The sequence below is a fragment of the Pogona vitticeps genome, chromosome 14 (genome assembly GCF_051106095.1).
Source record: "Pogona vitticeps strain Pit_001003342236 chromosome 14, PviZW2.1, whole genome shotgun sequence".
Lineage (NCBI taxonomy): Eukaryota > Metazoa > Chordata > Lepidosauria > Squamata > Agamidae > Pogona > Pogona vitticeps.
Window position 1 is genome coordinate 17,772,212 of NC_135796.1, and position 21,747 is coordinate 17,793,958.

Sequence of the window (21,747 nt, forward strand, 5' to 3'; positions counted from 1 at the left end):
AATTCAAAGACGTAAGAGGAGGACGCCTAGTCCAGTCCGTGGCAGCAAAACTAACCAGGAGCCACCTGAAAGATTTTCTTGGAAGCGGCTTTGATGGATGCTAGCCCACAGCATCTAACCCAATGGGCAGCGATCCACAGAGGTTCCTGCCAAACAGAATGTGTTAGTTGTTCGGGTGCCATAAGATTTTTTGTCCGTGTGTGTGGTTCCAGAGATCAGCAGAACGGACAGCAGGGAGGTGCGAGCCAGAGAAACCCCGTCGGGGCGCTTGAAGTCTACCCACGAGGAAAGACCAGCAGCTATGGGATTTCCAGCCCACTGGGGGCACCACGGCCGGTTTCCGGATCAGTAATGGGCTCAAAGACAGCCAAAGAAAAGGTTTCGCCTCAGCTGAACGCTCCCTTTGTTAGCTTCTTGGCTTGCCGGAAACAGGTCAGGTCGGTGGAAGGAAGGAGGGAAGTAGTCACGAAGGGGCTTGGGGACTTCCTTTAAGGAAGGAGAAATTCTCTCCGAGTCCTGGAGATTTGGCAGAAACACAACAGGGACTAAGTGCCAAAGCGCTAAGGAGCCTGCGCGCCACCCGACAGACACTGAACTTTGGAGATCTCCTCACAGAAAGCTGTGAGTCTCTTTCCTGGCCTTCTGGAACCTTCCGAGTCGCGCCTCTTTTAACACCCCCGCCCCCTTGTTTCATGTGTGAGCAAAGTCAAGAGAGAGATCTGAGCGTCTTTACCTTGGTTCTGTCCTCGATCTCATAGATGCGAAGTTGCATGGGAACGTTAAAGCTATGCAGGATGTTTCCACCGAACACCAGGGAATCTACGGGGGTATAAACCGCATGGATCCACCCTAGGAAAGGGAGGGAGGAGGTAAAAAAAGAAAACAAAGGAAGAGAAATAAATATGCAGTCCTTGGCTACCAGATGGGCGGTACAGTGGTGCCTCTCATTACAATCGCTTCGTTTAATGATGAAATCACATTACGATGAACTTTTTGCAATCGCTATTGCGATAGCAAAACGATATTTCCTATGGGGGAATTTTGCTTTGCGATGATTGGTTCCCTGCTTCGGGAACTGGTTCTTCGCAAAACAACGATTTCCCAACAGCTGATTGGCGGTTTCAAAATGGCCGCCGGGTAAATAAAATGGCTCCCCGCTGTGTTTAGGGACGGATTCCTCGCAAGACAGGCAGCGAAAGTGGCTGCCCTAAGAAGGATCTTCGCCGGAGGGTGAGTTTTAAGCCCATCGGAACGCTTAAGCAGGTTTTAATGCGTTTCTATGGGCTTTTTAATTTCGCTTTACAATTTTTCGTTCTACAGTGATTTCGCTGGAACGAATTAACATCATAATGCGAGGAACCACTGTATATGAATCAAATAAATACTTCTGAGTCTCCAGCCTCGGTAGATGATCTAGTGTGATGAGAAAGGAAGAAAAATATATTTATAATCTATCATGATGGGCTCCTTTTGTACGTTTAGATAATAACTGATGGTGAAGAAGCAGTTAGCTCCAATCTATCATCATCATCATCCTGTGCTGTCAAGTCAATTCTGACTTATAGCAACTTTTTTCAGGATTTTCCAACAACAGGAACCATGTTCCCACCCAAGTCGATTGTGCAGTTAGGTCTGGCCACGGTGAAGATCTGGGAGTGTCTACCCAAGTGTCTCAAGAAATGCAAAGAAAACAGATAAAAAATTTTTTTTTCGGGGGGAGACAACTCTTTTAAAGGCAGAGTTACCTGATGGGATGAAGAAGGTGTGCCCTTGTTTCAGCTCAATTCTTTGGCATCGCTCCACCCGGTCCCCCAGGAAAATGTCACTTTGTTTTCCCGAGAGAACCCATTCTTCGTAGAGTTCTAGGTTCTGCAACGTTGGAGGAATCAACCAAAAGATCTAGAAATTAAAAAAAAAAAGAAGAAGGAAGGAAGAAGAAGGGGGTGCCTCCTCTCATAATTACAAGCAGCATTTCCTCGGGGTTTTTGCCTTGTGACCCAAAGAGGTCCAAAGGGAAAGAAACCATGTTATGGCATACCTAGAACCCAGAACGTTTCCTGTGTCTCAAACCCAAGCTGCACCTGGGACCTGTCAAAAGCTTCTTGAACCCTCACTCTGAACGTCTTTCTCAATCTCCCCTGGTGGCAGGTTTTGCCTGCTGGTCCTTGGCTGGCGCACGGTTCTAGATGGGAGTGCTGAGCACCGGCCGGCCAAGCAGCCAGCTTTGAGAAGACTCTGGACCCCCGTACTGGCTTTACTCTGCTTACACCTTCCATGCCTGCACTCTCTCCCCTGCAGTCCTTTTTCAGGCAACCGGGCTGTGTCGTGTGAGCACAGAAACCTGCCCCACCACCACAGAGAGTAAACAAAGGTTCAGGTCAAGATTTCCATGCGGGTTCTGAATCTATTAGGAGGTGCTGCTGCCTGATCCATAGGCACCCCGTTAAGGATAGGTTGCAAATCTACGTCCGTGAAGAGCCTAAACAGTATAGCTAAGAGTCAATCAAGTTCGCAGGCACGAAGCTTACACCCTGATCAGGTGCACCGCCCTAGATCTCTGGATGCTCACTTACGATCTACAGCACTGAGAAACCATTTATTTGGATCTCCTCTGACGAGAGAGTTTAGGCATCTCCGTGCAATCCAGCCCAGAATGGATTCTCAACTCTGAGAAGCAACGGTGGCACAGACACTGGAAACCTCTTTGGGAAGAATCAGGCCTGTGCAATTATTCGGTTGCATAGATGTCCTGCCTGTCACCCCAGTAACTCGCTTTCCATTATTTCACACCAAAGAAGGTACCAATTATAAATACGGAACAACATAGCCAGCTAAACCGTCGTGTGCGACCTTGAGTTACACATCAATATATTTCTACAAAAGATGTAAAAATATGGGTTTATAGGCAAACACACGCAACCCAGCCTAAAAACAAAGAAAGGCTCTCATTAGAATTAATCAAAAGGAATATGTATTTTTTTTCTCCATTCCTAAAGCCAACCCTATGCTTTTCCTCAACTGGAAAGGTTCTTGTTAAGATCTTCGCTCTGACTCACAGGTGTATTTAGTTTGTTAGCCTTCTGATTTTCTCCTAATGAGCTTGCCATTTTTGTTTATTTATTCCTTTAAAATGCCCCAAGCTGCTTTTCAAACAAGCCACCACAGAAGGGTTGAAAAGTGGAGCGCAAAATTAAAAATAAATGAGGATGTTCAAAATGTGTCCTTTTTTTTCTTTTTCTTTTCTGCCCTAGCAAAATTCTCTTTCTGCTTTTGCATTTTTAGCCATTCCCAGCAGATTTCTAGGTAATCTGAATAATAAGCAGTCAAAAGAATTTTTTTTATACGAGACTGAAAACAAGAGACCCTCAGACAGAGACCATCCGCCTCGCTTACCTTCCCTCCGCGGAAAACGTGATACCAAACAGAAGTACCCCCGAAATCAATGTGAAAATCTGTGAAGCATCCTTTCACACTCATCAAACAGTACCTATGAAAAAAACATATGAACTTTTTAAAAAAAAAACCCAACTACGTGCAGCCAGCCACCGTAATTCAAAGGAAACATTCAAACCTTATTAAGTAGCATTGGGTAGTCCCTGCGTTGACTGAGAACACTTGAAATAACAGATAGTCCACATCACCGAGCCGGACCCTCCAACCCACCCAGATTTCTGTTAAGAAGAAAGACGGCTGATGAACATTTAAATTTCTTCTATCCGGATTGATTTTTTTAAAAAAATCACTCCGTTCCACAAAGACGAGGAAGGACGGAATCAAGCCGGTGACTGTCCTCCGGCTCACGTTTTTTCCACGGAACCGAGCAAAGGTTTGTTCTCGGCACCCGAGATCCCATTTCTGACGAACGGTGCAAAGTTGTTGTTGTTTTTTTAAAAACAGTTCTGGCAGAACCTAAAACCCCACCGGACATTTTAATCCCCCCCAACCTTGGCTGCTTCGGGCCATTAACGGCAGAGACGCAGCCCCGGTTTCGGAAACGAAGCTCCACTTGAGGACTCCCGAGTTTGTTTTTCCATTCCCCCTAAAAAAATAATAATACTCAAGAGTGATCTGGAAAAGAAGAATCCACCAAGGGGAATGGCAAAGTCCTCGGCCCGCTTTCCCCACCCCGGGTCCCCCCCTTTGCAGGACCTTTGAGTGCAGTTTTTACAGCAAAGCAGCTATTGAAGAAGCTTTCCAGCTTTCTCCCTGCGGGCTCCTCTGCACTCTCCATGCGCACCTAATGGCTGAATGACCGCCTCCATGCTCAGCGTTCGCCATAGGCACCTTCGCGAAGGCAGGAAACGCACGCCACTTAACCCACTAACCTCTTTTCCTTGTTCCGGTGGCGGGACCAGGCTTTGCATCCTAGTTTCCCTCTCTTTCTCCCCCCCCCCTCCCCACAACTCTCTCTCTACATTTTGCAAGTCCCAATCTTTCCTCTTCTGGTTGAGCGCACTGGAGTAGAAAGCAAATCCTTCTCTCCACCGCTTCCCCTTACGTCCGTCTCCCCCCCCCCTCCAAAGGCTTCGTCCAACAGGATGTCTGTGTGTGCTTGTGTGTGTGTGTGTGTGTGTGTTCCTCCACCATCCCACTCCAGGTACAGGATCTTGGCTGTATGCAAAATGCATGCAAAGGTCCCTCCAGATGATAGGCTACGGAAGGGCCTTCTTCCCAAGTGCCTGGGGAAGGCTGGCAAATCAGAAAGTCTTGGGATACAGAAGAGCCGGCTGCCTAGCAACCCCATCCAGGGCTGGGGAGTTGACAGAGTGATACGCGCCGCGAGGCTGTCAGGATGATGATGATGGGAAATTTGCAGGCACCGGAGAAGGACCACGCACACAGGCATGCACTCTCTCACACTCACTTACACACACACAAAACACACACAGAGAGAGAGACCAATTCTTCCTCCCTCCTCTGGCTAGCAATTAAAAACCTTCCCTTTCTACCGTCAGAATCCCTACCTTTTTTTCTCCCACTCTTTAACATTTTCAACGGGCGCTTTGAAGACAGGCTGATTTATATTTCTTCATTGTGTCTGGGGGGGGAGGATATTTCAGTTGCTTCCCCCCCAAAAAAGGGGGGGAAACAGGGATGGTGAGAGAAACAAAACAGGAAAAAGGGGGGAAAACGCAGGGAAGGGTAAAGAATCCGGGAGAATCCAAGAAGCGGCTACGACTCTCAGGCCGCAGGCCAGCACAAGGACAAAGCCGAGAGGGGATTGAAATCCGCACACTTCAGAAGGCATGGGATTACAAGCTCTGCACACATTTTTCCCCGCTTGGAAATGCACGTCCTCCGGTCCCGCACGCTTTCAAAACCGCTTGTCCTTTTCATTGATCCATTTACTCTTTGACTTGAGCCACCGAAAAGCAACCCCGTTTCACTGGTTTGAACTCAGCCTCCAAGAAACGTTCTCTCCCCCCCCCCCAATAAAGCAACTGAAATAAAAGCAGGTTGCAAGGGAAAGCTATGAACAAGCATCGATCGTTGCCAAATTCTTTAGAAAGACAAACTACACACGCTTGTGGCTTAGCATTCTTTCCACTGATCAAAAGAACAACACCGAAAACAGCAAAAGAGACAACCCAACCATGGATAATAATGTTTCCCCCACCACCACCACCGAGAATTGCAAGCCGATAAGCAAATATTCCTGCCAGGTGCTCACCCTCTTTTCCAATGGCTACCGTTCTTTTTATATACTGGAAAACCTTCTGCAGATCTAACATCGTGGTCAAGTCGGAAAAGTCTCTGGTTCACATTTTGCAAAAGGTACGAACACTAGGTGGCTTCGGCCGAGCTACAAAGATTTAATTCCTGTTATCTGTAATGCAGATGTACCGTATTTTTTGCACCATAAGACACACTTTTTTCCCACAAAACGGGGGTGGGGGTGGAAAGTCTGTGCGTCTTATGGAGCGAAGAAAACAGATTATATTTTCCTGTTTTCTTCTCCTAAAAATTGGTGCGTCTTATGGAGCGAAAAATACGGTATTAGTACTGTACACAGGAATCTTGTGAAGGCTGTGTGAGACCACTCAGGCTCTGATAAATTTCTTAGTAATATTTGTATCCCGCTTTCCACACAGTATAAGCCCATGGCGGTTTATACAGCTTTCGTCCTCTGAGCTTGAGTCATAACAGTAACCCTGGAAGGTAGGCCAGTGACCGCCCAAGGTCACGTTACCTATCTCTAGAGGGGTCGCAAGACCAGATAGGCGGGATATAAATAGAATAAATAAATAAAAAATAAAATAAATATCTCGCAGCTCGGTAAAAGCTGGAATCCCAGGTTTCAACCAGTGGCCGATTCAACCCTCTAACCAGTAGACCAAACTGCTGCTCAGGCTGGCCGGACGATGGTTTTCCGCAGCTTTGCAACCGGAATGCCTGTAAACTGGAGATACAGGGATCCAAACGGGGTCTTTTCCCATGCAAAATGTGTTCATTGCTCCTGAGCCATATATCTGTCTAACTTGCTACCCCTTTTTTTTCTTTTTTTAGCATGGGCTGCCAACGAGCAATTTAATTTTTCAAGGACTCTCCTTCCCGAGCTTTAGAAACCGAAGAACGGAAGACGAAAGGGAGAGACACACAAACCTTCTTTGGCCACCACGCGGGACGCTTCCGGCCTGCGCCACTCTGAAGTTGGACATCAACTAAAAATGGGAGCGGATGCGACCCACACAAGAAGGCAAGATGGAAACTATTGTCAAAACGTCTCGAAGGGGGCAGCTGGGTGGCCACCCCCATCTGCCCTCAAGTCCAGCGGAGAGTAACCCGGCGCTCCCCCCAAACGCACGCTATTTCATCGGACGGAGGATGCTTCTTGCTCAGCACCAGCTGCTTTGAGAAAAGGGCGAGGACTGGGAAGAACACACTCTCACATCATCATGCGCAAGGCAGTCTCTGGCGAAATGCCTTTGTGCTGACCTCTAACGCTTCCTCCCCGACATTAAGCTACGGTCACATGGCGCGCTCGGCGCAGCTTCGGCTAATCTGACACCCCAGGGCAGATTTTTTTCACCACAAAAACAGATGCCCTTTGGCTTAAGAGGGAAGGGCGTCTAACTTTTCAAAGGCATGTTCTCTATAGGCAGAAAAACTACTTGGATGTCCCAGTTTTTTTGGGGGGGGGGGGGGGAAGAAGAAAAATCAAGCAGATCCTCTTCCCAAACCACCTCCAGAAGCCTCTCTCTCTCTCTCTCTGCCTGCAGGAAATTGGAGATAAACGTATTAGAAAGAATGTGTAGCTTTATATGCCTTGGAAATTCAGCTTTTAAAAATAACCTCCCTGTTTGGTTTATTTTTTATTTAGACACACGTTTCGGGAGGTTTTCTCCCAAGAACGTTCAATTTGTAATCTTGTTTTAGCCCGGAAAAGTGTTCAGTAGCTGTTCTATTTTGGTATCTTTTTCTCCCCTGGGTCAAGGGAAATTCAGAACATGCTGATACAGTAAAAGGAAAACGTACAGGAAAAAAACAACAAATCAAGAAAACCTGGGCTGAACTTAACATAAGAGGATCCAGGGTGTATTCCTGTCACCTCCCTTTCACGGCTCTGAAATTAGAATCAAATGTCACATGACTGCAAATAGGGGAGTATCATAATGCTAAATAAAAGCATTAAAAAAAATCTATCTGCACTTCGTGGGTGTGATTTTCTTCCTGTGTTGTCCCTGTAGATGTGTGGGCTGAGTTTTCTTTGCCTGACGCTCTTGGCTGCTGTATCCGTGAAAATATGCATATTTCTTTCTCCCTCGATATAAAGTTTTACCATAGGCACAGGTTTTGTACAACCCTACAAAAACACACACATACAAGAAAAATTCTCAGAGGATGAAACCCACAACAATCAGGAATGCAATATTGCTTAAGCTGGAAAATTTATCCCTCCAAACAAAATATTATGAATTTGAGAGAGAGGGAAGCGAGGAGAAACCGCCTTCAACACCCACGCTGACAACTCCATGGGTTAAAAACAGAATTAATGTCCCTCAATCCAGATGTGTATCATATTTCAAAGTAAGGAAAAGCATCCTCCTTCAAAGCAGTAGATTCTGATTTATATGAGTACAAGGGTTCACCTAAAGCAGAAATTCCCAACTATTTTAAGATGAGACATTAAAAGACCGCAGGGGTTTAGATCAATGTCAGCTGTCAAGAACTGGGAACAAATATATAGGAACCTACGAACTCATGAATGAAATACAGTGACGTTCGTAGAGTTTAAACAAAACAAAACCCCCTGCAGATACAAATGTGCGACAGAGACCGAAGAAAATTGTAGACGTTAGGAACCAAAACATACCAAAGGATGAAAGGGAAAGATGATCAAGATAGACGGATAGTTAGGCTAAGAGATAGGTGATGTCTCCTAAAGAAAGAGGGACGTGCATGCCCCAAACGAATTACAATCAGAGAAAGGTGCAAGTCTCGGATGTTCGTTCAAACTCCGACAAAAAAGCAAACGCAAAAGTAAGCAAAGCCGCAGAGAGAAAACAGACACAACCTTTGAGATCAGCATCTCTTCTTGCACAGCCTCTGGCCTGAGAAAGCCACCTTGACCTCCGAGATCGGACCTTAAAGCCACCCCCCCAAAGCCCTAACAGATGGCTTTCCGTACTCAGTAGGATTGTTTTGTTAACATCAAGCCAGTGAAATGTCTTCTTCTCTCCGTCCAGGAAAGAACAGGGAGGGGAGAGCTGTTGAAAGGACCGAAAAAAAAGTCCTAAAAAAAAAAACACTGCATCCACTCTCTCTCTCTCACACACACACACACACAACGGAGAGGAGAAAATGGCAAAGTCGTTCTTTCTTCCCTTCTTTAACCCAAGTTCATCGGCATCCCACAACGACATGACAAGGCACGCAGGACAACAATTAGAAAAAAGCAGCGACGGCTTCGTTGGTGAGCGTGGGGCCAGGGAGACAAAAACACACACACACACACACACACACACACACACACACACACACACACACACACACACACACACACACACACACACACACACACACACACACACACACACAAAAAATCAGATTTGGTTGGATGATTTGAATTTTAAAAATGATTTAAAAAAATCTAAATCATGATTGAAATCAATTTGATTCTGAAAACTCAAATTTTGATTTTTATCCACCCCAATTCTAAGCACTCCGCCGCGGCATTTGGACACGTGCTGAAACCCAGTGGTCTCACCTTGGAAATTTTTTTTTTTTAAAGCCACAAACCACCCCAACCAGATCATTCGGAAAAATCGGGCATAAACCTTGCAATGGATAAACTGGAGGAAAAGATCAGATCCACCCGAACGACAGCTCAGCAAGAGAAAAATTTCCACGTGCTGTTTTCACACAGAACAAACTGCTTTGCAAACGCCACATGGAGAAATTACTTCCTGATTATTTCACACACATTTTCCTCTGCCTTTAGGCATGTCGGACACACGGCTTCCTACTGCTAGGTACAATCAACGGGGGGTGGGGGGTGGGAAGAAAGAAAGAAAGAAAGAAAAAAGATATTTAAAACGGTTGTAGATGGTCACTTGTCAACCGGCTGATGACAACTAGCATCCTAATCCCTATAAGGAAGCATCTGGATGCGAAAAATAATTAAAATTTAAAAAACGGTTCTACCACATCATGTCGTTCCCAGGGCGACGAGCCTAAAAATTTAGCCACAACACTCCTTACTTATGAGCTGCTGGTGAATTTATTTCTACAGTGCTTCAAAGCTTTATTCTCACCTTCCCTGCAGAAACCTCAAGGCAGCAGATGTGATTTTCCTGCTTCCTACTTTATACTCGCAACAACTCTGCAGGGCAGGCCAGCTCGAGAGCAAGAATGAGTGGTCCAGGGTTAAAGGGCCAGAACTCGAACCTACCTCTCCAAAATCTCAGCCCAGAGCTGTAACCACTGTACCACACTGGATCTGGTGACCCATCCTCTATAAAAGGGGATTTTTTTTTCAATCCATAGAATGAACAAATGCAGACCACTGGTTACAGTGCTGGAATAAGAAAACGAGGAGGATGCTAATGATGATGTTGTGCAAGGGAGATCTAATCCCCATCTCAAATCCCCATTCAAGAAGGAACATTCAAGAAGGAACTAAGTCACTTTGGTGGGAGAAAGGTGGTCTCTAAGTAAAACCAATTATTGTCACCGTAACAGTAGCAGTGACAGCAGACAATCATCATGATGATGCAAGCTACATCAATCAAAGCTCTTGCCACATAAATACAAGAGAAAGAAAACTTTTATGAGCCTCTCTCTTGGCTTTACGAAATGCAACAATGAACAAAATTAACAACTCATCCTTCGCGAACGTTTTGCAACACCTAAAAATGGATCGCTTGAGGGCACCTTGATTTAAACGGATTTTAAGAATTGACTTTTCATCCATTCTGCCAATATGGGAAGCATATAACCAGGAGTACTCTCTGTCTGTGTGTGTCTGTGTCTGGGTATGCGCACACAGGGACATTTTATTTTTTGAAGAAGAAAAAAGTTTTAGCCCTAACGAAACTATAGGTGTCAAAGTCAGCTGGGACGAATTTAACAAATCCCAGGCATGTCAACGGCTCTTGTCCATTAGATCTAGGAGATCTCTAGAACAGTGGCTCTCAAACTGGGATTCCCCAGATGTTCCTGGACTGCAATTCCCATATGCCTTCCCCACTTGCTGTGACAGCCAGGATATCTGGGAGTTGCAGTCCACGAACCTCTGGGGACCCACGTTTGGGAACCACTGCTCTAGCACCTTCTGTCTGCACCGCCTTCATCTGACATCACAGCACAGCAACCAATCACAGGCTGAGGCCATTCCGATTGGCCAGTGTCTCCGAGACATGTAGGCAAGCAAGCTTGCTAGTACCAGAAGTTTTTATTACTGCAACCTCTCAGGGGGCACTGTAAAACAGTAAACAGCAATTTCTAGAAAAGCAACAACAGTTCATTCCTTTTACTTTTTTTTTTGCAAATCTTTTAGAAATCAATCAAGACAATTCCAGATGCACAAGTCAAAAGCATTCTGCTTTTAAGGGCACAAGGAAACAGAGAAAGGATTTTATGAAAGAGACAGAATTGCCCATGACGTGTAAAACCAAAAAAAATCTGAACTTTAAAAATCACAACACCAACGAGGGACATACGGGCGACTGCTGTCATATACATCATAATACGAACACAGAATCTGCAGCACATTCCGTTTTTCCATTTGTACAAGCCAGTAAAGAAACCGGGAGAATTCCATGTAATGTCTGAATTTACAATTATAATTGGGTGTGAACAAACAAACCTGGAATGAAAACCACCCTAAGTCTTTCTTTTTTTTAGACACTCTTAACCACAATCCCAGATATGAATATAATAGAAAGCTATTCCTTCTTTGTTTACCCATCTTGGCAGAGGAAGTAATGGAGTACGTTGTCTGTATTAGGGTTTATAAAGCCAGGACCTGTGATGTCCGAAGACGGTCATGGTAGCTTCCACAAAAACAATTCCGCCAAGCAAGAAGCAGACAAAACACAAATCAAGATGCCAAGAAACCTCCAGAAACAGAATATTTGCAACTCCGAAGAAACAAAATGAAACTTGGCCCAGATATAAAACAAATGGAAATAGTAGGATCCAAAACAGTGGCAAAGTGGATTATAAACCTCAGATTGCAGATGGAAAATACATTTTTTTTAAAAAATGATCTCGCACGTAAAAGCTCCAGTGAACAACAGCTACAGCGGCAACCCCTTAATGTGACAGGGGGAAAAACCTGTATCTTTATTTACTCCCTGCTCATCTGCATACCCATCTGCAGAAAATCTATTCCTACTGCTGAATTTTTTAAAAAATGTAACTCCACATTGCCGTGGCTAGAAGGATAACAAGCCATTCTACCAACTCAGAATTCTGCTGCCGTACTGTTACCTAGTCTGACTGCATGCGTTAAGCCGAAGCACGAGTTGAAAACGACAACCCGGTAAGCGATTGTTACAAATTCAAGAAAAACCACCACAATCATCGTGGTGTCTAACATTTCAAAATACAGCTGGGGAGTCGTTCGTTCATCATGCTGAAAATAGAAGACGGAAAAACCAAAGATCCTTGCTTGTAGAAAACTAGCACACTGGGGTGCGATCTAGACTAGAGGCCCTCTTCTTGATGGTCTAGCTTTCTACAGGCAGAGTGTTATCATTCGGGCTGCTTGCATTCCGAAACCTACAGGAAGAACCAGGTTTCCATCTATAATTCCCAAACCTGCAGGGCGAAGCAGTTCAGTCTAACACAAACCACGTTCTGTGACCTGCTAATCTAGGTTCACCCCGTCGCCAGATCTCAATACCAGCAGGAAAATCAAGACGGAGGGTTGCAATCACGGACCTTAAAAGAAGAAAACTCAACTTACTTTTTCACTTTTGGATACTTCATCTCTGATATAGCATTGGTGGCATCCGTCTGTCTCTCCTTCAGATGACGAGGCCACATATTGTCCACCCAGTCCACTAAATCCACCTAAAAGATGATTCAAAGTTAAAGAAAAGCTGAAGAAAGATCCATTCTCGTAGCATTTGAAAGAGAGATTGTAGGGTGACTTTAGGTTCTACTTTATAGAGTACAGTCCTCTTTTTTTTTTTTAAGGCATTCACTATTGAAAAGACTATTCCACTCAAGACTGGTTTTAAAAATAAAGAACAAGGCATCTATTCAAGTAAGAATTGAGTGTGGGCTTATCAGTAAATCTACTGATTTAGTGCCAATAAATCTTTTAAATCTGTATATTTAAATATCTTTAATCTGCACATCACTACAGAAGTATTTCGGTGGAGAAGAGGGGACGGCACAGTACATTTTCTTGATTTTATATGGTACATTAATTGTACTCTCTCCTCATATAATCCCTTTTTGGCACGGATGAACATAAATGTCTACAGATCTTCTGTGAGAAACAAATGATTTTTTTAAACAAATTTGCCCAATTAACAGAGGATTCCCTTTCAGTCAATTAGGAATAACTTTAACTGACTATCCAACACAGAAAGGACACTTCAGCGATTCAATACACACAATTTTTAAAAAATACAATTCAGGCCAAACACTGCAAATACAAAAATCACACAATTGAAAGTCTTGACTTACGACGTTAGGGCGCTTGACGATGTTTGCAAGCTTCGTGTGGCTGAACTCCAGGCTGATCACGTTGTAGAGTTTTTTCCGTTCGGCCTCCTGGGTTTCGTAATATCGCACAAACTGAGACATGCTCATTTCGGTGCCTTTTTGAGTGTTCACATCCATAACGTCCACGATCCGACGACTCCCTGGAAGAGAACACCGGAGTAATTCCAGCCAGTGAGGCACTTAAAATAAAAATCGAGGAAACTTCAAGCTTCTCATCAAGTGAGAGACTTTCCTGTTTTACAAACTTTTGCGGACCTCCTAAAAACTGGAGGGACCCCATGGGGTTTAACGGGTTTTTCTAGCATTGATTCGATTTGAAACCCATTTTTACATGGCCAGTGCGACTAGACACGGAACACCTTGACCTTCCCACTGAGGTGGTACCTATTTATCTACTCGCATTTGCATGCTTTTGAACTGCTAGGTTGGCAGGAGCTGGGAGAAGCAACGGGAGCTCACTCCGTCGCGTGGATTCGATCTTACGACGGCTGGTCTTCTGACCCGGCAGCACACAAAGGCTTCAGCGGTTTAACCCACAATACCACCACATCCCTTTCATCTCTACGAATGCCAAAAATAAACTTCTGGTGTTTCTCTGATCCTAATTTGTGTTGCCTGCCTTAGTTGTCCATTCCAAGGAAGACTGGCAGAGATGATTCATCACTCGCGGCTCGAATATATAAATTATTGGGTCTTTCCCATCTTCCAATACAGCGAGATCCCTGTTTGCCTTTGGGACCCGAGGGATAGCTCCGGGTCATAGTGGCCCCCTCTTGACCCATATTCAGCACTGCGGTGAATGAAAAGATGGAGGACGCTTGCAACGAAAAGCAGATGCATCACCAAGATCAAGGGGTTCTGGGAACGGCTGAAAAAATCCGGAGGGCTCAAAGCGGAGAACCTCAAAAGTTGCCTCGGCTCCAGAATCCATGGCCCACAAAACCACTCGCTCATCGGTTTCACAGCAGAAAGGAAGCGTTTGGGATAAAGTCAGAAAACCAGAAGGAGGGTAATAAAAGCAACAAGCAATCAAGCAATTCCCTCACTGACGCAAATCCCAAGGAAATTAAAAGCACAGAATTGGCACTCAAAAAACCTGTGCAAACAGGAGAAAAAATGGTCCAGACCAAAAATGCAATCCTAGTATCTCGGTTACTAAGTTTAGAAAACCAGTTTGCCAGCCAGACCCTTGGGTGGCGCGGTCCCCTGCGGGATGCCAAGGCAAGGATCAAGCCCACCGTTGCAAGCGATGTCTTCCCGGAGACCTGGTCTGGCATCAAGAGCAAGTGAGAAAAAACATAAAGTCTCCCCCCCTTTAAGAGGAAAGAGATCATTACCCGGGGATCGTTAATGCGAGCAGCACCATTAGCTCTTAGTCACGGTCTGGAAAAGGAAAAGGCTTCTGGCTAATAAACCAGATCCTAAAAGTTAGAAAGGGAGACCTCACAGCACGTTAGCTTTCTTCCAGAAGAACTGATGCGCATTCCTAGCCATTTGGCCCGCTAGAGTCAGAGCCCGGATGAACTTATTTCTTGGACTACGAGGCCCAGAATTCCCCAGCCACCATCGCAAGGGGTCCTGCCGGCCGGAGATTCTTGGAACTCGGAAGTTCGAAAAATAAAAAAACACAAACCTTTTCTCAGCTACGGCTAGAACGGAACAATAGTGGAGAGAAAAACATATATTACGTCAATGTACCCAAGCCCATGGTTCCCTGTGGAGGCAATGCCACAAATCAATGAAAATCAGGCCAACTGACAGCTTCCGACAGCCTAGCAAGTTTCGTTAAGACAGGAGCTGCAAAGGTCAAAATCCTCCTGGATATCTCATCTGTAAACTCTAGAAGCGGGACGAGCAAACGCCAAAGGTCTGAGGGCTGTACTTCAGGTGAGCTACATTTCCCCATCCTCTACATTCCCAAAATAATTTTCCTCTTAAAAAAAATTTTTTTTACACTGAAAGAACTCCCTCATGCCCCCTAGTGGACATTATTTTTAATTTTTAAAAGGTGGGTCTGAATGGGCCCAGGATTGTGGAGGAGGCCCCCAAAACATGGCAAAACCGACTCTTAGAGGTCAAGTTGACTTTATTAGGTCCTGTAAGCGTGCTGCTCTTATTTCTGCCATTGAGTCCACCAAGAGATCAAATTCTCCTTGGGATCAGACAAATATTTTTGACACCGTTCCTATGCTTATGTTTATTTACGACAGGATGTCCCCATCCCTTCACACACACACACACACTGCGAAGTGTCACTTGGTGATACTTCTTGTCTTTTCATTCCCACACATCCCACCCCCCTATGCACTGGATCATCCAGCAGAAGCTACACCCCATTCACCCAATGAAAAAGGCTGCAGCCCACAAAAGCTCACACCAAATAAAACGCGAAAAATTCATACGGCGCCACCAGACTTGATGCTTCATAGAAGGCAGGTTATCTGCAGGCACACAAGTTTTAAAAGGTGAACCGGGTACCCGTTTCTTCTTGCCACTTTGGGCGTTTATTCCAAGAGTTGTGATCTCCCATCCCTCCAGAAACACCACCAGCGGCTTCTGCATGCTCCAGAAATAATAATAATAATAATAATAACAACAACATTAATTCCAAACCAACTCACCCACAAGCAACTTGACATCTCGTACGGTGAAATCCGGGTCTGGCATCCTGAAATTAACAAAGGAGAAGCAGGATTAAGAGAACTGAGCACAGAAGTAATTTACCCTGCTATCTAGGGTCACATCAAACCAATTTAGTTTTCATATCCAGGTATAAGTGATATACATATTATATGACCTACATATTATATGACCTCCCTGAGCCAGGGAGACAAACGAGGGAAGAGCTGAGCCTTCAAGCAACAGTTTAATAATTACAAAGTTGAGATGCGACTACAGAATTTCAGACCTTTAACCAGTACACAGGACTAGTTCTTTCTGCCCGATGAAACGGACTGCTCTCAGAAACCCCACAGAGTTTAAAAACTAGCTCACCCCGTCTTCTCTACTGTAGCTTGGAGTTCCCCGTCTCTGAATTAAGCAGAGATTATTCTCTCTGCCTGCCACTGAATTTTCTACCTTTGGGTTCTCCCCAAACCCTAAACATGTATATATATTTAGCAGAAACAATACAAGATTTGTACGTATTTCCATATATTTAATGTAAACTAGTGAACAGGGCTTGGCAAACAGAGAAGGATTAAAAGCATGACGACCCACCCTAAGCTCTTGCGATAGGACTATACATTCTTCAAAACACAGATTATCTAGATACAGTATATGTGTATATAATTAGACATTAAGAGAACTGTCTTACTTAATTCCCAGTCCATCCTTACTTCTGAAGACGAGGGGGACTCTGAGCGCTTCACGCTGCACATACTCAAAAGTGAAATCTAGATGTGGAAGGAGGAAAAACGGGGGAAAAGAGGTAAGAATGGAGGGCCAATATAGGCTCCAGCAACGTATTTGTTAAGTTGTATGTTGTAACTGGGCTTAAAATTTGGCAGACAGGTACAGAATTATACTGCTGATCTTTCTTCCTCCTTTTCATTGAATATTCAATTCATACCTAAACAATATTAGCCTAAGTGGCAGCGAATTTTCATTAGTGGAATTCTGAATTCAGGAGACGACGGAGTGTCTTTTTAAAAAGATGCCTTACTTCTGATACTTCCCTGGTCTCATTGTATCATCACAGCAGCCCTGTGGGGTAGACCCGGCTACGAAAGCGACTTGAGGGCTATGTAAGCTTCATGGAACAGCAAAACTGAGTTCAGATTTCTCCATATAGTGCATCTGCACTATATAGCTGTATCGATCGGATAGCACTTTAACTGCTGCGGCTCCCTCATAATCTGGCGAGGGACTTTAAATTTTCTGCACAAGCAGCTCTCGCATGCTCTTCTAAAAGACAGTGGAGAAATCTGAACCACAGATACCAAGAGAGCATCGACAGCTATGACTTCGAAATCTGTGACTCAGATTCTTTATGGAAGTCTTCCTAATACATAAGTGGATTTAAATTTAATTAACTAATGGACTGGAAGGCAGAAAATCAATCAACGTGTCTTTATAGACAACTGCCAATCCAAGTTAAACCCTAAACCCTGTTAACCCCACTAAACCCAATGGGTTTCTGAGTTAAAAACCCACAGGAAGGCTAGAATTTCCTACAATCTTAGCAAGAGGTAAGCCTCATTAAATGTATGCCCATGTAAACAATGCTGTGACAGCTGTTCAAGTTCGTGAAAGTTTAAGAAAATGTAACGACGAGAGCATCTTCTTTTGCTTAAGGGGGTGAGGTTATTGGTTTTTTAAAAAAATATATTAATTATATTTCTATTCTGCTTTTCCTTCAAGCAGCTCAAGGCAGAGTACTTCCCTCTGATCCACAAAAAACGCCTTTTGCAAATAAAAACAATAGGGACTAGGAGCATGGGAGATAAAAGGAAGGCATTCAGCTATGTAATCGGAACACCTCCCACAAGCATTCCCGGATTAAAAGGGGAAAGGAAAGAGGAAGCCCCCCCCCCCCCCCCCCCGGTCATCAGCCCGAAGGGGGCAGGAATAGGGAGCTTAGCCTTCCGGCTCCTTAGCAAACTGAATAAAGAAGGAAATTTGGAGGATCTGAAGGCTGGGTTTTGCTCTGGCATCTGTTGTGGGTTAAGACATCGGGTGTGCCAAAGACGTGGGCAAGCCAGAAAGAAAAGAGAGGTTTCCGTCAGGGTGTGTGTGTGTGTGAATCACCCATTCACAATGCCTGCTTCCCAGCCCGCCCCCCCTCCCTCCCTGCACTGCCGTCATCAGATCCCCTGCAAAACAACAACAGGGCGCCTGGCGGGAGATACGAAGTCCATTCACTAATTTGCACATGGGGTGGGAGGGAAAGGAATTTGTTTATTTGCACGCACGCACACACACACAAAAGGATAAAAATCATCATCACCCCATCCCACCCACTAGACAGGTCCACATCAGGCCCCGATCTCCTTTTCCTCGAAGATGCTCTTAAAATAAAATAAAAACATGTGTCCCCAGGTTACCTTTGCCCTCCATGGGTCGCACGAAATCTGCGCCGAAGGCCGGGCTTTTTAATTTCTCTTCCAAGCTGAAGCCCCGCACGCTGACAATCTCCTCCACGTCCGAAAGGTCCTCGTTTTCGTCGTAAAGCCTTCGGCCGATGGATCGCTGGGGCCACCCAAACAACAGACACACAACAAGAAGACACCAGGTCGGTGGGGGATATGCTGGCTACTTTCCCCTTTTTTTTTAAAGGATACCGCTTAAAGGATGTAAACAAACACCTTGGTCGTCCAAGGGAACAGCCATCATGGGCCAAAAAGGGGCCCCCAAGCGTGTTCGATGAGGGCTTGATTTGGCTCTCTTTTTTTTGCAAAATGCAAAAAAGATTTGATGGTGACTTCTGTCCAGACTCCAGGTGGGAAACGGGGGAAGGTGTGTGTGTGTCTTTTAAAATTGCAATCCATTTTCTTGCCCTCAAAATAAAAAATTCCAAGCCTGGCCCTGGACAACTGGAGGGGGGGTGTTGCGGGGAAGAGCCAGCTTTTGGAATGCAAACAAAATACTTATTATTTTGGATTTTTTTTTAACTATGGCCTTTTCAGTTCCCAAACGCTCTGTTGTACAACCCCACCAACGGAACACGGATCATGGGGTTGTGCGAAACCAGCTCATTCCCACCCACCCCCTGTACCATCTGGATCTAATACCTTCATGCCATAGGGAGTCCGGCTCCCAGATCATCATCGTCATCCTCATGATCCACCCCACCCCCAGCTATCTCGCGAGGGAGGGGAAAAAAACCCTGCCTCTCCAAGGGGGTTTTCCTTCACCGTGCACGTGTTTCTAAAAGGCCAGGCGGGTAGAAATTCAGCTCATGCAAGAGAGGGGAGAGGAAGGGGGGGTGCCTGGAAAATACCCCCGCCCGCCTTAAAGGAACCCCACCAGCAACCCACGGCGGTACGTGTGATGATTGGGAGGGGGGGGAGTAAACAGGCGAGCCCTCATTCTGACGATCGCGGGTGGATCGTAGCAACACGTTGCTAAAAACAACCCCCCCCCAAAAAAACTGTCTTCTTGGCGCAAAGCGCGCCCTGCAAAAACAAGCCCGGGCACCCCATTTACGCAAGTCCAACTGTTTCCATCATCACACCGGAAGCCAGGCTTTTAGAAAACAGCTTGCATTATGTAACATGTGTGTAAGACCCCCCCCTCTTTATTTCTCCCCCCCCCCTCCGGGGCACCCGGACTTCTCCTCTTTTGGCCAAACCTGGCGGGGCATCGCAGGCGCTCCGATGCAAAACAATGCAAACCCGGGCAGGCGGCGCGGGGGGGGGGGGAGGAAGAGAGGTTGTTGTGGTCGTCAGGACAACCTTCACGGGAGGGGGGGAGAGGCTAGGGAGGGGTGAGATCCCTCCTCTCTCACTCCCCCCCCACAACAGCTGGGAAGGGTAGGCCCCGATCGGAAGAAATGCACACACACACATAAACACACACACCCGGGGCCGAGCGGGTGCGCAAAACCTTCGCCGCCTGCTTTCCCCGCAGCAACGTGTGAATGCAACTCCTTGCCCTGGGTTCGGCTTTCCGACCCACCCCCGGGGGGTGGAGGGGTGGGAGAGGGCTGCGGTGCACCCGCGGCGGGAGCCCCCCCGATCTTAAGGGAGACCCCCCCAGCCCCCCTCCCAGCTGGGGGATTCCCACTCACCCCCCCAGTCACCAGCTTGCCAGGAAGGCCACCTTGCCAGGCCACCCTCTCCCCCCCTCCGCCCAGCCCCCCCTAAAAGCCACCCACCGAGTTGCTTTTCCAAGCCCCCCCCCAAAATAATAATAAAAGGGAGCAGCTACCCACCAGTCTCCTTCCAGAGTCCTTCTCTGCGTCCATGTTCCGGGGAGTTTCATCTCTTAAAAAGTCCACGCGAGCCTTCTTTCGGGGTGCCTGCGTGACTCGGGGGGGGTTCCTCCCCCCCCCGGCTTGGCTTCACAGAAATTGGGAGGCGAGGGGGGGCCGCGCCGAGAGGAGAAAGCGAGGAAATCCCCGGAAAAATCCCCCACCCCCTACCCAAAAAAAGAGAGAGGAGAGATCGCTCCTTTTTTTTTCTTGTTGCAAAAACAAACCCAGGCAATCCCAGCCCCCCCCCGCTCGGTTTCCCCCCCCCCCGGTTTCAAAAGGCCATCCGGGTCCCTGTAAAGTTTTTTTTTCCCCTCCTCCTCTTTGGCTAATTTGCAATCAGCACTTTAAAAAAAAAAGAGAGAGGGGGGGGTGCTGGCAAGCGTGGGAGGGGGGAGGATCGGGGGTGGGGGGCGGGCGATCGAGGAGGCGAGGCGATCCCTCTCTCAATCTCGCTCTCTTCCCCCCCCCTTGCAAGGCACTGGGGGGGAAAAGGGGGTGGTTTTGGGTTTGGTGTGTTGGGGGGGTTGGGGTTTCTTTTTTGAGGGGAGCCCCTCCCTTTCTTTTTTGAAATGTTTCTTATGCAAAATAGAGCGGGGGGGGGAAAGCCCGAAGTCCGCCAACCACCTCCTCCCAGGCTGGAGCGTGCAAAGCAGGCAGGCAGGCGGAGGGAGGAAGAGGAGGAGAGAGGAAGGGAGGGAAGGAGGGAGGGAGGGGGGGCCCGCGGGCGCGCAGGCGTGGTGGTCGCCCCCGGAACGTAAACATTGGGGCTGATGGTTTCGGGGAAAGGGGGGGGGGGAGAGAGAGCGGGCAGCCTGGATTTGGGCACCCGGTCGCCTCCTCCCCCCCCCCCTGCCCTCCCCTCCTTCCTCCTCCTCCTCCTCCGGGCGTGCATCTCGGTGCGTGTTGTGGTCGGGTCACGAGCGCGCCGGAGCACGCAGGCGCGTGTGAGTGGGCGTGTGTGGGGGGGGGGCGAGTGTCCGGGTGATGGGGTTGGGGCGAGGAAGGGGATCGGGGACCGGATCCCGCTGGGGGGGTGTATGTGTGTTGGGGGGGTCAGGAGGAGGGAAGCGCTCTCATTCGGAGAGGGGCCCCGGGGCCTCTCCAAGGGCGCACCGTTTTGGAGAGGGGCGCTTGGGGGACCCTTGGCGGGTTGTTGTTTTTTTGGGGGGGGGCAGAGGGATCGGAGAGGCACAGGCTGGCAGAGGGAGCCTGAAGCCTCCGGGGAGTCGGAGAGGGGTGGCCGGGGGGGGAGGGTGGCGGGGGCGGCTGGGCAGCCCTCGCCCAAACTGGTCCTTCCTGAGCGCTGATGGGAGCGCGCAAAGAGATACCAAGCGGGTTGCTTGTATTCTTTGCATGGATCGTTAGGAAACGGAGGAGCCCTGGGGTCGTAGGCAGCCTGGCAGGGTCGAGGGGGGGCACCCTGCAGGCCCTTCCCTCCCCAAACGTGGGGCACGGGAGGCGGGCCTCCTGGAAGGGGACGCGCGCCTCCTTCCTCCCCGGGCTGGGCGAGGAGGTTTGAATCCTCCGGCTGGACCACCGAAGGCGAGAAGGGGGCGGGCAGAGTCGCGGCTTGGGGGCCTGAGGGATTCTGGGAGCTGTAGTCCAGAGGCCCTCAAAACTAACCCCCCCTTCTCTCCTCAGCATCACCT

The 21,747-nt window shown here is 47.2% G+C and overlaps 1 protein-coding gene across 7 annotated transcripts in view; it reads right to left on the bottom strand.

Moving 5' to 3' along the window:
• The window catches only part of KDM2B (lysine demethylase 2B), a 48,874-nt gene extending 28,553 nt beyond the window's left edge, over positions 1–20,321 (bottom strand). For 2 of the 7 annotated variants that reach the window (XM_072983461.2, XM_078381779.1), the window contains exons 1-9: positions 20,057–20,321; positions 18,228–18,372; positions 16,499–16,577; positions 15,804–15,850; positions 13,144–13,322; positions 12,413–12,519; positions 3,394–3,487; positions 1,746–1,899; positions 734–849 (exon numbers count right to left, since the gene is read on the bottom strand). In XM_072983461.2, coding sequence (XP_072839562.2) covers positions 734–849; positions 1,746–1,899; positions 3,394–3,487; positions 12,413–12,519; positions 13,144–13,322; positions 15,804–15,850; positions 16,499–16,577; positions 18,228–18,372; positions 20,057–20,089 — 954 coding nt within the window. In that variant the 5' untranslated portion in view covers positions 20,090–20,321. Of the gene's footprint in view, positions 1–733; positions 850–1,745; positions 1,900–3,393; positions 3,488–3,571; positions 4,600–6,603; positions 8,186–12,412; positions 12,520–13,143; positions 13,323–15,803; positions 15,851–16,498; positions 16,578–18,227; positions 18,942–20,056 lie in introns of those variants that run through there. The other 5 variants (XM_078381780.1, XM_078381781.1, XM_078381783.1 and 2 more) reach the window with 5 other exon arrangements.
• Positions 20,322–21,747: the final 1,426 nt, after the last annotated feature.